At 38.9% G+C, this 13,787-nt stretch overlaps 1 protein-coding gene across 1 annotated transcript; it reads right to left on the bottom strand.

Moving 5' to 3' along the window:
- Positions 1-157: 157 nt before the first annotated feature.
- Positions 158-11,535, bottom strand: blnk (B cell linker). The gene is made up of 22 exons (XM_083923532.1): positions 11,443-11,535; positions 10,954-11,019; positions 10,298-10,344; positions 8,309-8,346; positions 8,101-8,218; positions 7,775-7,878; positions 7,529-7,586; positions 7,320-7,403; positions 5,688-5,713; positions 5,568-5,596; positions 5,404-5,460; positions 5,233-5,278; positions 5,093-5,144; positions 4,853-4,910; positions 4,715-4,742; positions 4,547-4,577; positions 3,123-3,198; positions 2,969-2,997; positions 2,211-2,266; positions 2,034-2,117; positions 1,769-1,924; positions 158-295 (listed from the first exon to the last, which is right to left on the bottom strand). Exons 1-22 carry the CDS (start codon positions 11,502-11,504, stop codon positions 179-181), a joined length of 1,422 nt encoding a protein of 473 aa, XP_083779658.1. The 5' UTR covers positions 11,505-11,535; the 3' UTR covers positions 158-178.
- Between the last annotated feature and the right edge of the window lie 2,252 nt (positions 11,536-13,787).

The raw sequence follows: 13,787 nt of genomic DNA, 5'->3' as shown, positions 1-13,787 counted from the left end.
TGCTTGGCCAGCAACGCAAGTAGGTCCAGCATATAATCCTGTTGATAGGGACTGATATTGACACTGGAGGAGGAGAAGAAGAGCGCCACATAATGAGTTCTGTAATCAATAGTCTGACAGTAAACACACTGCTTTGGAAAGTCCAATCACTTGGCTGATTGCCCTCAGCGAGGGCTGTCTAGGGCCTCACAGGGTAGCCCAGTTTGGTGGCGTCCTTGGTGTTACTCTGGCTGTCGATCAGCATCAGAGGATTCCTCTGGTGGTTCTCGATAATGTGGGAGACGCTGCTGAAATACTGCAAGAGAGGATGAGGAAGTTAGAATGTCCTCGAAATCACCAAATTAGGTTAATGAGCTAAATTGATACATTTTAAAATCAGGCATCTCCAGCCCTGCTCCTGGAGGGCTGCTTCCCTGCTGGTTTCAGGTTTCTCCCTGCGCCAACACACCTGAGTCTAATGCTCTGCCCGTTATCAGGCTCCAGCTGCTAATTGATAATCATTAGACTCAGGTGTGTTTCAGCAGGGAGAAACCTAAAACATGCAGAGCAGCAGCCCTCTGGGAGCAGGGTTGGAGATTTCTGATTTAAATGATCTGAAAGCCTCTGAACACCCACACAGGTGTTTTTTCTGTTAGTCTGGTTGATTAGACATCTTCTCCCAACTGTGTGGGTGTGTATACTTTGATTGATTGACATCTTCCTGAGTCTCATTAGCTTTGTTGCTGCCTTTGTTTTAAGGCAGCACAGATTACACCTACAGTATATTATTCTTTGTGGTAGATGGAGATTGGTGACCTCATAGACTCTGATCAGAGTAGTCTAACCAGCCAGAATAACTGAAAACACCGTGTGGGTGGGTGTTAAGTTATTAACAGAATGTGTTGCATTTCAGAAATGGTCAGGATGATTATTAACGAGTAAGTGTGATAAAGCATTACAAAGCTTCTATTTCAGCTGTTATTGGAAAACAGTGTTTTTATATTATATCCTCTTGTACTTGAGTGTTTGGCACAAAACTGCTAAATGTTCCATTGCCAGAAAATAGTAGGAACATAAACTTATAAACAAAATCATTTAGAATTAAAAAATGTTCCTCACACTACCGAGCACAACAGAAACAAACTGGGAGAACTCTCTCTCCAAAAATCAGACATTTGCACATAAGGCATTTTGACATGTCACAGTGAGAAAAGGACAGATTCAAATAATAATATGAATAACGGTTGGATTCCGTGTCGCTGCTTTGGTTTCACAGTCCTGGTATTGTGCACGCTTGCTCACTAGCTGTGTCTGAAATCACACCTTGCTAACTATGTAATGCACTACATCCACTCTCCGCCTTTCCCTTAGAGTCTGTGAAGTGTGAAATGGATGCTCGATATAGTGCTCTTAAAAACTATATGGCATGTAAACTACTTTCTGCTAACAATCCCATAATGTGTTAAAGTGTCACATGTACGGTAGGAGTGTCAGTGTCCTATAGTCTAGCTGTTATTTCAGAGGCTTTTCACCCTGCATGGAATTATATTCTGACTCATATTACTGCAGAATGTATAGCTTTAGTCTAAAAATCCTAGTATCTTCATTAGAGTTAAAACCCCATAGCCATTACTCAGGATAAGCAGCTAGATCAACATGCATGCCCAGAAAGAGACATAAATAAAGCTCAAACAAACTCAAAGCCAGAAAAACATTAATTAACCCCCCCCAAACTCCTTCTCCATAGGCCCCAGTCAGAAGGAGAAAGCTGAAAAGTCCTCCACTCTACCTCCTCCCCTCTTTTCTCTCTTCCCAGAGCGTACTGCTGAGTTGTTGGTATGAAGCGGATTGGGATGTTGTAAACTCTGCCATTGTAAAACACCACCAACGTATAGGGCTGCTGTGCGTCCAGACCGGAGCTCTTCCTTACCATAAACGCCCCATCCTGCAACAGAAAGCACACACAGTCACACCCAGCAGGCGGTATGGGGTATAATCCACACATCCCACTCATTTACATAACCGCGTTCTCTCTCAAAGAATAAGATTCTCACTTCATTTGAGCGACATAAGACTTCGTCGGCAGTCTTGCGGTCACATGAGCTGGCATACCAGGATTTCTCATAGACGTCTGCGTCCTGAAATAAAGTTAATGGAGAATAGAATTTGAAACTATCCCTCTGGATATACTGTATGAATATAGTTTACAATGCAATGTTGCAAGAGCACACCTTATCTTGGTCTATTAACCCATTTTCAGCAGAGACACTTCCTCTTTCAGATGGTTCTGGCACAACAGAGACACAAACATAACAATGGTGTTTTGTATGATAATGTACAAGTGTAACATTTAGTTTCTGAATTTATTTCACCTCGTTTTAAAGGTCCCATATTTTGCTATTTTTCAAGTTTATACTTGGGGTTTCTACTAAAACATGTTCACATGCTTTAATGCTCAAACTATAACAAGCGCCTTGCAGTTGTATGCTTCCGTCAGCCAGTCAAGTTGCAGTGTAAATCATCATGGTCCAGACGAAGATTATATATGGAGTGAGGACTTTAATGGAATTTTTTAAAGGTTATGAGTGTGTTTTCTTTGGCAAACGTGGAAGATGTCACCACAGTTTCAAGATTAATGACACTGATTCAGTAGCTGACCAAATGTCCCCCCTTCTGTTCCTTCGTTACGGTGTTAGATAACTGACAGAACCATTATGATGTCACAGTGAAGTTGACCTTTGAGCTTTTCAATATAACAAGCCACAACTTCCTCATTTTATCCTATCAGACGTTTGTGTGAAATTATGTCATGATAAACATGGGAATTGTTATGTTATGGACAAAATAGGATTTTGTGAGGTCACAGTGACCTTTGACCTTTAACCCGAAAACACAATGCCTCTGGCCATTACACAATAGGACCTTCAAAGGAAAAACACTCCTTCGCATGTGGTTGTTGCTGTGAGACCCTAACAGCAGCTGTACTTACTGGGGGAGGTTAACTGAGGAAGAGGAATTCTGCAAGAGAGACCACAAACAGAGCAGACCACAGTAAACACACGGCACCAAGCTGTGATTAAAGGCAATTTTCCATATGCTCAGTGTACAGAAAACGCATCGTGTCAAACTGCTGCATTTCTTACTTTGGTCGTTTCAAGTCCAGTGTGAAAGCTTTCAGCGGAGGCTTCTGGTCAATTTGCATCACAGGCAGCGTTCGGCCTGTGGAAATGCGGATGTATGGTAATTAGCCTACGTTTGCTGTTAAGTATAAGTAGAAATCGAGGGCCTGTTTCCACAAATGAAATATGCAAATAGGTTGTTTTGCTTATACTGTACAGCTGTAACCATCTGATTGATCTACATTCCCTATTAACTTGAATAGATTTAATGTAGAAATAGGATAGAATAGAAATACTTTATTGATCCCAAGCTGGGAACGCTATAAAAATGTCTTTGTCTGTGTCTGCTTTCAAAAAGAGCCCAAGACAGCAGTTATCACTAAGACATGTCAAAGCTAAATGGCTGGGGACTTCTAAACTAGTGACTCTGAAATCCTTTCATTTGTTATATATTTATGTATCTTATCTATTTACCATTGCTTAGACTGTTAGAATAAATGTCTTGGAACCACTTAGTTAGGGTTAGGGTAGTTTGAGACTTTTTGTACGTCCCATTCAAATAATCCTAATTATGTCTTATGATTGTACTTGTCTTTAAACTGTTTGTGAATTATCTGGAATGACTCAAATTAAGTCATCAATATATGTGTGTTATACGGATGTTTGGAATAAGATCATCATTGGACACTACAATTGACACCTCTCTTTAGTAGATTTGACTACTGTCACAGTGTCTTCTCAGTGTCTGGATAAGACAGCTCAAGCTGATTTAGAGTCCTCACTAAGACCAAGATCACATCACTCCACTTCTGAGGTCTTTACACTGGCTTCCTGTCCGTCAAATTATTGAGTTCAGAATACTGCTGCTGCTTTATAAAGCCCTGAGTGGTTTAGGGTAAAAAAACATCTGATTTCCTGTTATATCATGATTCATCCAGACCTCTCAGGTCACCTGGGACAGGTCTGTTTACTCTCCCCAGAGTCAGAACTAAACATGGAGAGGCAGCGTTCAGGTTTCAAACCAAGACTGAACAAATGTTCTGTTTGATGCTGCCTTTACTAGAACAAATAATTATTAATTTCTTACTCTGCACTGTGACTTGATGTATACCTCATATTCTATTTTATTCTATTCTCTTTGTTGACAGTTTTAATTGTTGTAAAACGTCCTTCGAATGTTTATGTAATTGAATTGCCTTGATGCTAAAATGTTCTATATAAATAGACTTACCTGGCTTAAAAGGTTGCCAAAAGTTTACAAGTGGGCTACATTATAGCCTTCCAAGAACATGAAATGTGCCCTGGTAACAATGCAGGTTTAATAGTGTTTCAGACAAACGCTCCAGTGACTGGCACTAACTGGCTGATGTTGCAATGTTTAATAAAAGCTCTAGTGTGACTAATAATGTGTATATAACTCAGTAACTGAATTAATGGAAAATACGTACTTTCAAATTCCCTAGGTTTTAAATCTGGCCTCTGTAAAAGAAAAAAAGAGAAGCTACTGTAATGTTGACAGACACAAGCTGATCACATAACAAAACAAACATAGTAAAGCCATGATCGAATGAGTTATTTAGAAGAAGTATTCAGACGGATATCGTTTGTATTCCTACCGGCTTTACAGCTGGTCTTGGTGACCTCCTGAGAGAAAAGAGAGGTGATCACACAATCAGTTATTCCCTTCTTAAAGCTTAAACATGTTACAGGTTATATGATTGGGGAAAAAAAATGCTTGGTAATGTGATGCTTACTCTCTTGGCAAAGGTTTTGGTAGTAAAGAAGGACCCTGTGCAGGTGTATCACTGCTACCTAGAGGGACACACAATGCAATGGCTGCTTTAGTAAACAATTGTCTATTTACTGTAGGGGAATAAATGTTTCTCCTTCCACTGGCTCTCCTCTGGATGGCGTAACATGCTAGAATGATTCATGGTATCAATGTTTATTTTTTAGTGGAAAACAAGTCCCTTATTGTTTGATTTAATACTCACTATATCCTGGATCAGAAACTTCATATTCGTCATCATCTGTGGGCTCCTGGACCTGGAAAATCACAATTTCAAAAAGTCAAAGACCTCCTAATTGTGCAGCATACAGAAAATCTCTACACCTCTTTAAAATGAAATCTTACGCATTTGTCATCCCGTACAGCAACGGGAGGTCTCCTCATATTCACTCTGAGGAAGAAATACAACTTATTATCAGTGTAGTAATAAGAAAGCAATGCAATAACTTCATAACAGACAGGGAGAGTTGGACTTAATGATGTACTTTAAAGCATCTAGATTAAATTAAATCCTACCTGGGGCTGGGCTTCGGTGGTAAAGAATGTGACTGTGTTGTGGGGATTTGACACACTCTGCAAAGTATAAACGATTTGTCTTGGACTGAAGTCATATTGACTTCAAAAATTCTCATTTCATATTGAAAGTCTATACAATTACATGAATGGACAGTCTCACTGACCTGCTTGCTGGAAGAGATAATGAGCTTCCCTGTAAAGATGCCATAAAATAGAACCACAATGAATTCCACGTGTAAATGTACCTTAAAAATATGTGTAATTGCTGTAACATAAAAGCCTACCTCTTTGTCGGGAACTTCATAAAAGTCTGAAAAAACAAACAGAGTGACAATTAGACAAACTGTAGAACCACAAAGCTTTGTATTGCCGCTGGATCACATTGTTTTCATTACAAACATGTCTTCAGCTTACAGCAGAATCTACTCTTGGATTTCTCTTTAATGTTTGGACTAACTGCTTTTGACTCTCATAGTAATGTATAAGAATACTTTGCAGAGGCCCATAATCTGTTCATTCAATACTGTAGTGTTGACACAATGGAGGTCTCCATTTTTCTGTGTTTCCACGTTTCATTCTACCATCATGGCTCTAAGGATGACTGAAATACTGAAATAACTTAACAACTACTGGATGGCCATGAAACTTTGTACAGACATTAATGATCCCTGGAGGATAAATCCTAAAAATGTTCACTTATCCAGTGAAATATCTCTACATCTCCTTAAAGGGTTTGGACATTTATTCTTCCTCTATGATGTAGCCTAATGACTTGATTGGGCACCACCTTGAGGTTGTCATTAGTTGTATGAAGTGAAATGTGACATATTTGAAGGTATACTCTCAGCCTTAGCGTTTCTTTGTGTTATTTTTAAAATTGGTCTAACCTAATACCACGTAAGACCCATTGAGAACAATGGTCTCTTGCCAAGGGCGACCTGGCCAAGACCGCAGCATAAAACAGTTATGGACAGGACTGATAATCACGAGAAAACATGGAAGAAATATACATTAACTAACTAAGATGACTAAGAATGTAACATTATACCTGCTAAACATCAGCGTGTTAGCATGCTAGCATTAGCATTAAGCTCAAATCAATGCTGTGTCTTGGCAAGCTGCAGCCTCTCAGAGCCGCTAAAATTGGCTGTAGACTGTTTTTATCTGTTTTGAAAAAATCACCCCTATCCACATATTTCCCAAATGTCAACTTTTCACAAAGTTTTCATAAGAACAGTGTTGTTTTAAAGCGACTGACAATGCATTATTTTCTTCAAATTCCTCCATGACATCACAACTTTAGAAATACATGGTCCAGTGGACAATGACAAATTAGCAACCAACAGTTGTAGTCTCTAAAATCTCTGTTTTTGTTCTCTTTGGTGATAAGCAATGCTTTTTAATCTCACCTTCACTTGTTTTTGAAGTTTCATTGTCTGCAGTCCTCGCTCTTTTCTTTGTGTGTTAAGCCTTAGTAATTGTTTACTTGCAATGCTAGCAGAGAGCGGGAAAAAACAGCTTGTTCCTTCACACACAAGTGAGTTGTAGAGCGAGTGTGTTGCATTTGGTCCGCTTACCCTCTCTGGCGGACCAACACTGCTGACTAACCATGTGCTGCTTGTGATTCAGTGGGCCATAGGCTCAATCATCAATGCTTTATTTGGCGATAGAGAGTGACTTAGCAGACATTTATTTAAAAACAATCTTTGAGATATTTACTTTATATGCCGTCATACAAGGAGTTGGTTTACCCAATTATGTCATGCCCAGTTCCTCCTCAAGTTACAAGTGGGATATTTTCAGATGGTGTATTCAACACAGGGTTTGACTGTAAGAGTCGTGATGAGGTTATTAGGACCAATAGTTCTGGAGGTTGACCCTTGGTGAACTAGTGTTGAGGTACGGCTTGTACCTACCAGGACTGGGTGGAAGGTCTGGTAAAGGTGTATGCAACATGGGACGGTCCCTTCCTGCTTTTCTCCCACTATGCATCATAGGATCTGAGATTAAGCATGGAGATTATTATAATTATTTCTAATGATTGATTCATTATTTTTTTCACATATATTCCAATCAAAACGTCTCCTCTCTATGCGGATATGTATCTTACTGGAAACTTGATTACCTGCAGGTTCTACGTAGTTGTCATCATCATTACTGCAGTCTGGATTGATATAGTCTTCCTGCAAACAACAAAGACAACGTATTGTGAAAATGGGGTTAGCTGTCCATGGTCATTAGTGGAGGTATTTAGCAATACACAGGATATGGTGAAATCCTTCAAGACGCAACAGCGTTTGTGGAAGTATCTGAATAACACAGGCCTTCAGTACAGAATGTATGTGTGTATTTATGCGGAAAGCTGCTTTACTTCATCGCTCCCCAGGTGGGTGGGTTCAGGAGGCAGTTGTTTAGAGGCTTTGTCTGGGCGGTGGGGCTTCTTGGGCGGCCGTCCGGGCCGGTTATGGCAGTTGTCTAGAAAGGAGAAGCATAAACAGGACATCAGCATTTGCATGAAGCCCTCTGTGTATTGTGGCTTTGCCTCAACGGTTTGAAGGGGCAAAATGGAGCAATGCATCTCCAGCTGGACGAGAGTGATGACTGTAAAGTAGAAGCTGTTGAAGATATAGAAACTGTGTGAAAAGGGTGAAACACAAATGCAGATATAAAGCGTCCATGTCAGATAACTGTACTGACCAAGATACTCCCCCCTCGAGAAGGAAGCAGAGGGAGTTGTGGGGAAGACTCTATGGCTGGGAGGAGGCTCGTAGCTGTGGTCCTGGTCCTCACGTGGGTCCTCATACATGTCATTATCCTGGGAACAACAAACTTGCAATGTTTCAAACACATATCAGGCAAAAACAACATTTTAAATAACGTATGATTCACATATTTCCCTACTTACATAATCAGGTTCAGAGAGTTCATCATCTTCCCTGTTATCTGCACAAACAGAGATTTAAAGGGATTTCATGAAAAAGAGAGATATATGATCGTGAGATTGGCCCGCAATATGTTAAGCAAACATTTGGATTTAAACCTACCTAAAAAGTATGAAATACTAGGAATGAATTAATCTGAGCAGGTGTCGAAGTTAGCTTTACTGTTGAGGAACCAGCGGAGCGTGTCTCCTCACCTCTTCAACCACTGAATAATCTACTGCTGTTTTGATGATGCAGTTTGTACAGTGGCTTCACATAATTGAGCATGGCGTGTTTCTCAAAACAACATCTGGAAACAGGCGCAGGGATGTCTTCTTCTTTCTGCAGTTCAGTTGCAATGTTTTAATAAATGTGGACATTTTACGAGCATGGATGATTCTATCAGGCTGGAGTTCAGTACTGAGATGAAACACATTTGTTCCGATGGAGAAGAGAAGGCAAATTCCAAAATAAAACAAGAATAAATTATGTCTGAGAAAAGTGCTAATTGCAAGGGTATGAGCGAGTTCCATATCACAGAGCACAACATGTGCTGTAGAGTTGCTCAGTGGGATTAGATCGCAGAAATATCTCAATATATAATATCATCTCCATGAGTGAGTGTGAAACAAAATCAAAGTGTTGGTGATCTATGGTGAAAAAAAAAAAAGACCATTTACTGTACTTAGTTACTTATACTTTACTTGAGTGTTTCAATTGTATGCTATACTTAATACATCTACTCTACTACATTTCAAAAGGAAATATGATAGGGCCTCTTTGTCACATAGCGTTTTTTTTTCTGAGCGACAGCATAATTTTTTCAGCTAATAAGGAGAAAGTGCACGTGGCTGAATGCGGACGCCTAGAGAAAAGACGCTGAATCAAACTTTTCAGAAAAGCGCCTTTTTCAGGAAACTTTGACATTGACTGAATGTTGCCGGTGAGTATTGAGCTTATATCATCGTACGCATTGTTAGCTTGTTGTTTGCTTGTTGTAAGCATATTGTTGGCTTGTTGTTATCTGTGTAGCCACCTAGCTAATGTAAATATCATTGTCATAGAAACAAAACCCTACAGCTACATGGACACACGCCCTTACTCAGGTACATTGATGTGACCGCTACAGTTACTAGTTTGTTTTGTAGATTAGGACTTTGCACACAAAACCAATGATCAGTTTATAAAATATGATTCATAGATATAGATTAAACTACCCAAAAGTTTATATATGTATATACATATATAAGCTCCACCTTGACCAACTGATATGAAAAGATTGCTTACATGTTAATGCATCAGTAATAATATTCAGGGTTCCCAAACCTTCAAAAACATCAAATTCAAGGACTTTTCAAGTTCTTTCCAATCCCAAAACATGGCATTGAGACACGAATCAAGGTTAATTACTGTTTCAACACTAAGAATTTTTATAATTAGAACTAGCAAGCTGATAATGACACAAGTGCAGTAGACACATACGTGTATAAGTTTTTATACTTAGTGAAATGATTGGTCATCATTAAGGGACCAGTTAGGTTTGGAAAAGAATCGACAGTCCTCGCTCCAGGATCAACTCAAGTTAACAGGAGACTTCTTCAGTCGGATTAAGACACGTCCAGTGGGTGTCTTCTAAAGTTACACTCCTTTTAGTACGAAACGATCCCTTTGTTTATGACAGTGTTCCCTTGTTGAGCTTCAGTAACACAAAGAGGGATTTCTGTACTAAAGACTGTAACTTTGGAAGATACTCACTCGATTTGGCTAAATCAGATGATTAGGGGGATTATTTCAATGTACAATGCATGTAGTGTGTTACAAGACAGACTTGAATAAAGATGCTCTGGATATCTGTGCATCAAACACAGGACAATTGTGTTTTTTTTCAGTATCATGAGAGCTTTTAGCAACAGCTTCTTTTGTACCACGTGCCAATCGTCTTGTGAAACCATACATAATGACTCAGTTCTTACCTCTGTAATCTCTTGCAGGTACTTTTGGAACTGGTTTGCTTTTCAATCTGCCATATAGAGAGATATGTACATCAGCTGCAGGTAATTATGACTTAACACAGAACACATCCAATTTCTGATTAATACAAGATAGGCATTTAGATTTAAAGTATTAAAGTGTAATTATTTGAGTAGTTCGTCTCGGTACAAGAGACAATCCATTTCCATATATACTGTACATGTCAGCAGACACCTTTGCTGTAAAACTGATGTGAGGTCTACATTAACATATACGCAGACTGCTGTGCATATTTATCAGACAAGATAAGAATAAATGGGTTCTGTAATACATGTGTCATTATTAGTTTCTATCCTTATGCGCCTTAAGGGGACTTCTCAGGAAAGGAAATTGAAACAGCCATCTGTTGAAGTTATTTTTGGTTTGTGGCTCTTACTCTTATTCCAACAGTTGTGAAAGAGGAATTGACATTCTCCAATGATGCATACATACACCACACAGAGGAGTTTTAGATCAGCCAGACTTTCAGAGATTTGTCTCAAACTTACACTACACACAGTATCATCCTGACCAATTAGCACTGTGAGTTTCCATCCATTATATAAGCGAGTAGTACTTTAAAGAGTGCAGGAAACATCCTGAAATGTTATAGACTGACCTTCTTAGTTTATTCAGGAAGCTGCCGTCATTTTTCTTGATGTCTTGAACAATCTTCTGAAGCTGCCTGGAAAACATAATTTGTCATTCAGAAACAAGTCTTCAGAGAATGAATTTTACAGTGTTATGAGCTGAACAAAAGTGTTAGACAAGGAGTTATTTTTTAGTTTCTTTGGAAAGACAATTGCAGTGTTCACACCAGTTAATCACTCCTCGTTCTTTCTTGGATAAAGTTTATAGTTATGTAATGGTATCCATTTTTATACTAAAAACAAATGCTTACAATGACATGATATTATTTTGCCCGAGTTTGAAACCTTTTGTTGTGTTAAAAGATGTAACACAATGCTTTTACTGCAAATTTGTATCAAGTTGTGGTTAAATTTTCATCACATACACATTTTACACATAAAATGTACACAGTTTAATAGGAAAAAACATCAGCCGTGCTTGATCGTCGCAAAGTATAAAATGAAACTGAGCTTCTTACCGAATCTTCGCTGTAGCCGGAGCAGCAAGTTTACTTAATGTCTCTGTATTGATATTTAACATTTTTGGGCCTCACTCCTCTCATACATTAAGCGAGTGCTGCCAGATTGTTATAAGAAATTACACGATGTTTGGCTACAAGTCACGTCTTTGTCACAGAGGGGAGGGAATTCATTCTAACCAGCCTCTGTAGGAAAAATCACTTCTCTTTTCCACTCCCTCTCTCTCTCTCTCTCTCTCTCTCTCTCTCTCTCTCTCTCTCTCTCTCTCTCTCTCTCTCTCTCTCTCACACACACACACACACACACGCACACACACACCTCTTGCATCACATCTCTCTTAACTCTCTTAAATTCCACTTCCATCTACTTTGTCATTCCAACTGCTGCCATACATCACTTGAATGAGGACATTGGATGATGTCTTCAGATTAATGGGGGCTTGTTTTGGTGTCATCCACTATTTCACTCACAAACATCTTTATCAGAATCAGAATCAGAATCAGAAAACCTTTAATTTCCCGCAGACGGGGAAATTCTTTTGTAACAGCAGCAACAGAATATGACAAAATAAGATTAAAAAAATAGCAAAAATAAGCAATAAAGTTAAATTTAAAAAGGGAAGAAATGGAAATAGACATATATACATATTCACATGATATAGTGCAGTTGTTCTTGTTTTGTTTGTTTGTAATAATGTAGTATGGAGTGAATAAATATGATTAAATATGTCCAAATAGTGCAAAAACAGAAGTGCCCATAGTACAGGCATATTGCACAGTGCAGGGTACAGGATGAGGTCAATAGTCTATTGGGAGCAGTGCTGATTGTAAAGTCTGACAGCAGCAGGAAGGAAGGACCTGCGATACCTCTCCTTCGCACACTTTGGGTGTATCAGTCTGTTGCTGAAGGAGCTGCCCAGTGCTGTGAGAGTGACCTGCAGGGGGTGGGACACCTGCACCAGCAGGGATGACAGCTTGTCCAGCATCCACAGGGCATCCCAGGATGGAGCCGGCCTTCTTGATAAGTTGATATTGACTTTAATTTGTTAACTCTTATACATTACTAAGGACTGTTTTTATTTATTTTTGATAATTCTTGGCTTTAGTAATGCCTATATAGTTTTCTTTTTGTTGGTACTTTAACTTCAACTCCTATAATAAGTCTAAAATAAACCATGTAAAAAAAATTCAGACACTCAAACCCTTCAGAAGAAATCTCTCCATTGAAACCCATTAAAACCACAATTTTTGTAAAATCCTGTATTCTAATATATCAGACTTTCAATTTAGAGTCACTTCAAACTGGTTTCCACTAGGGTCAGGGTATCCCAGGGTGTCAAATACCGCCATTTTGTCACCGCTCTCAGTGTTTGATACCAACGCACAAAGCACACACTTTTAAGCAGCTGTGGGAAATGCACCAGGCTTTCAACTGTAATCCCATGATACCATTATTAGATACTCAGTGCAAGTGCTCCAGAACGTAAAAGTGAATAGGGATGAGGTTGTGCATGGGTCAAACAAACAGGCAACCGCGGTTCATGTCCCGTTCACTTTAGTTACGCTATAAGCGCATTTATTTGAACCCCACCCACGATTTTTCCCTAACCTTAAACAAGTGGTTTTGTTGCCTAAACATAACCACGAGTTTCACTGCAGTGTTTTATGCATCAAAATCAGTTTTGTTGCTAATCATTGACATATCCCAGACTGTGAAAAAAATCCACCTAGCATTTAGTTTAGAGAAAATAAATCAGTGTTTGTGTGTATTTTAAAACAACAATAACAGTGGCACTATGTAAACAAATATGTCCATTTAAAAGAGTTTAAATACTGAAAATGAATGAATATTTGGAATTCATGATCAGAACTAAAGTTAAAAGATTTAACGGCGAAAGTGGAAAATAATATTAATATACGTCCTCACAAGATATATGAATTCATTGTTGGACATGCTTTTCACATATAACTTACAATCTTGTTATACATCTTGGTTGTGTAATTGTAAACTTAATGCATCACTCTTAAGCTTTAAAACAGGTGTAAGGTCATGTATGGTATGTCATGGAAAGTTCAGTATGTGAATGTGTGTGTGTGTGTTTGTGTGTGTGTGTGTGTGTGTGTGTGTGTGTGTGTGTGTGTGTGTGTGTGTGTGTGTGTGTGTGTGTGTGTGTGCGTGTATGTGTGTGTGTGTGTGTAAAACCACTGGGATTTTCTTGCAAAACATTCAGTTCTATATTTGATCACTGTCAACCTCAGCAGAGAGAGCTGTCTGTGGTGAGAAATGTCAATGCAGAATCAAAGAGACAGTTTTGGAGTTTTTAAGGCTGTGAATGATTCATAAT

This window comes from Echiichthys vipera (assembly GCF_963691815.1).
Source record: "Echiichthys vipera genome assembly, chromosome: 11".
Classification (NCBI taxonomy): domain Eukaryota; kingdom Metazoa; phylum Chordata; class Actinopteri; order Perciformes; family Trachinidae; genus Echiichthys; species Echiichthys vipera.
This window is presented reverse-complemented; position numbering and strand designations above follow the sequence as displayed.

Coding starts and splice junctions, on each gene's coding strand:
- blnk (XM_083923532.1), bottom strand. CDS start 11,504: ATGTTAAATATCAATACAGAGACATTAAGTAAACTTGCTGCTCCGGCT. Junction 5,279..5,403: donor CCACCGAAGCCCAGCCCCAG/GTAGGATTTAAT, acceptor TTTCTTCCTCAG/AGTGAATATGAGGAGACCTC. Junction 3,199..4,546: donor AAAACCTAGGGAATTTGAAA/GTACGTATTTTC, acceptor GCATTTCCACAG/GCCGAACGCTGCCTGTGATG.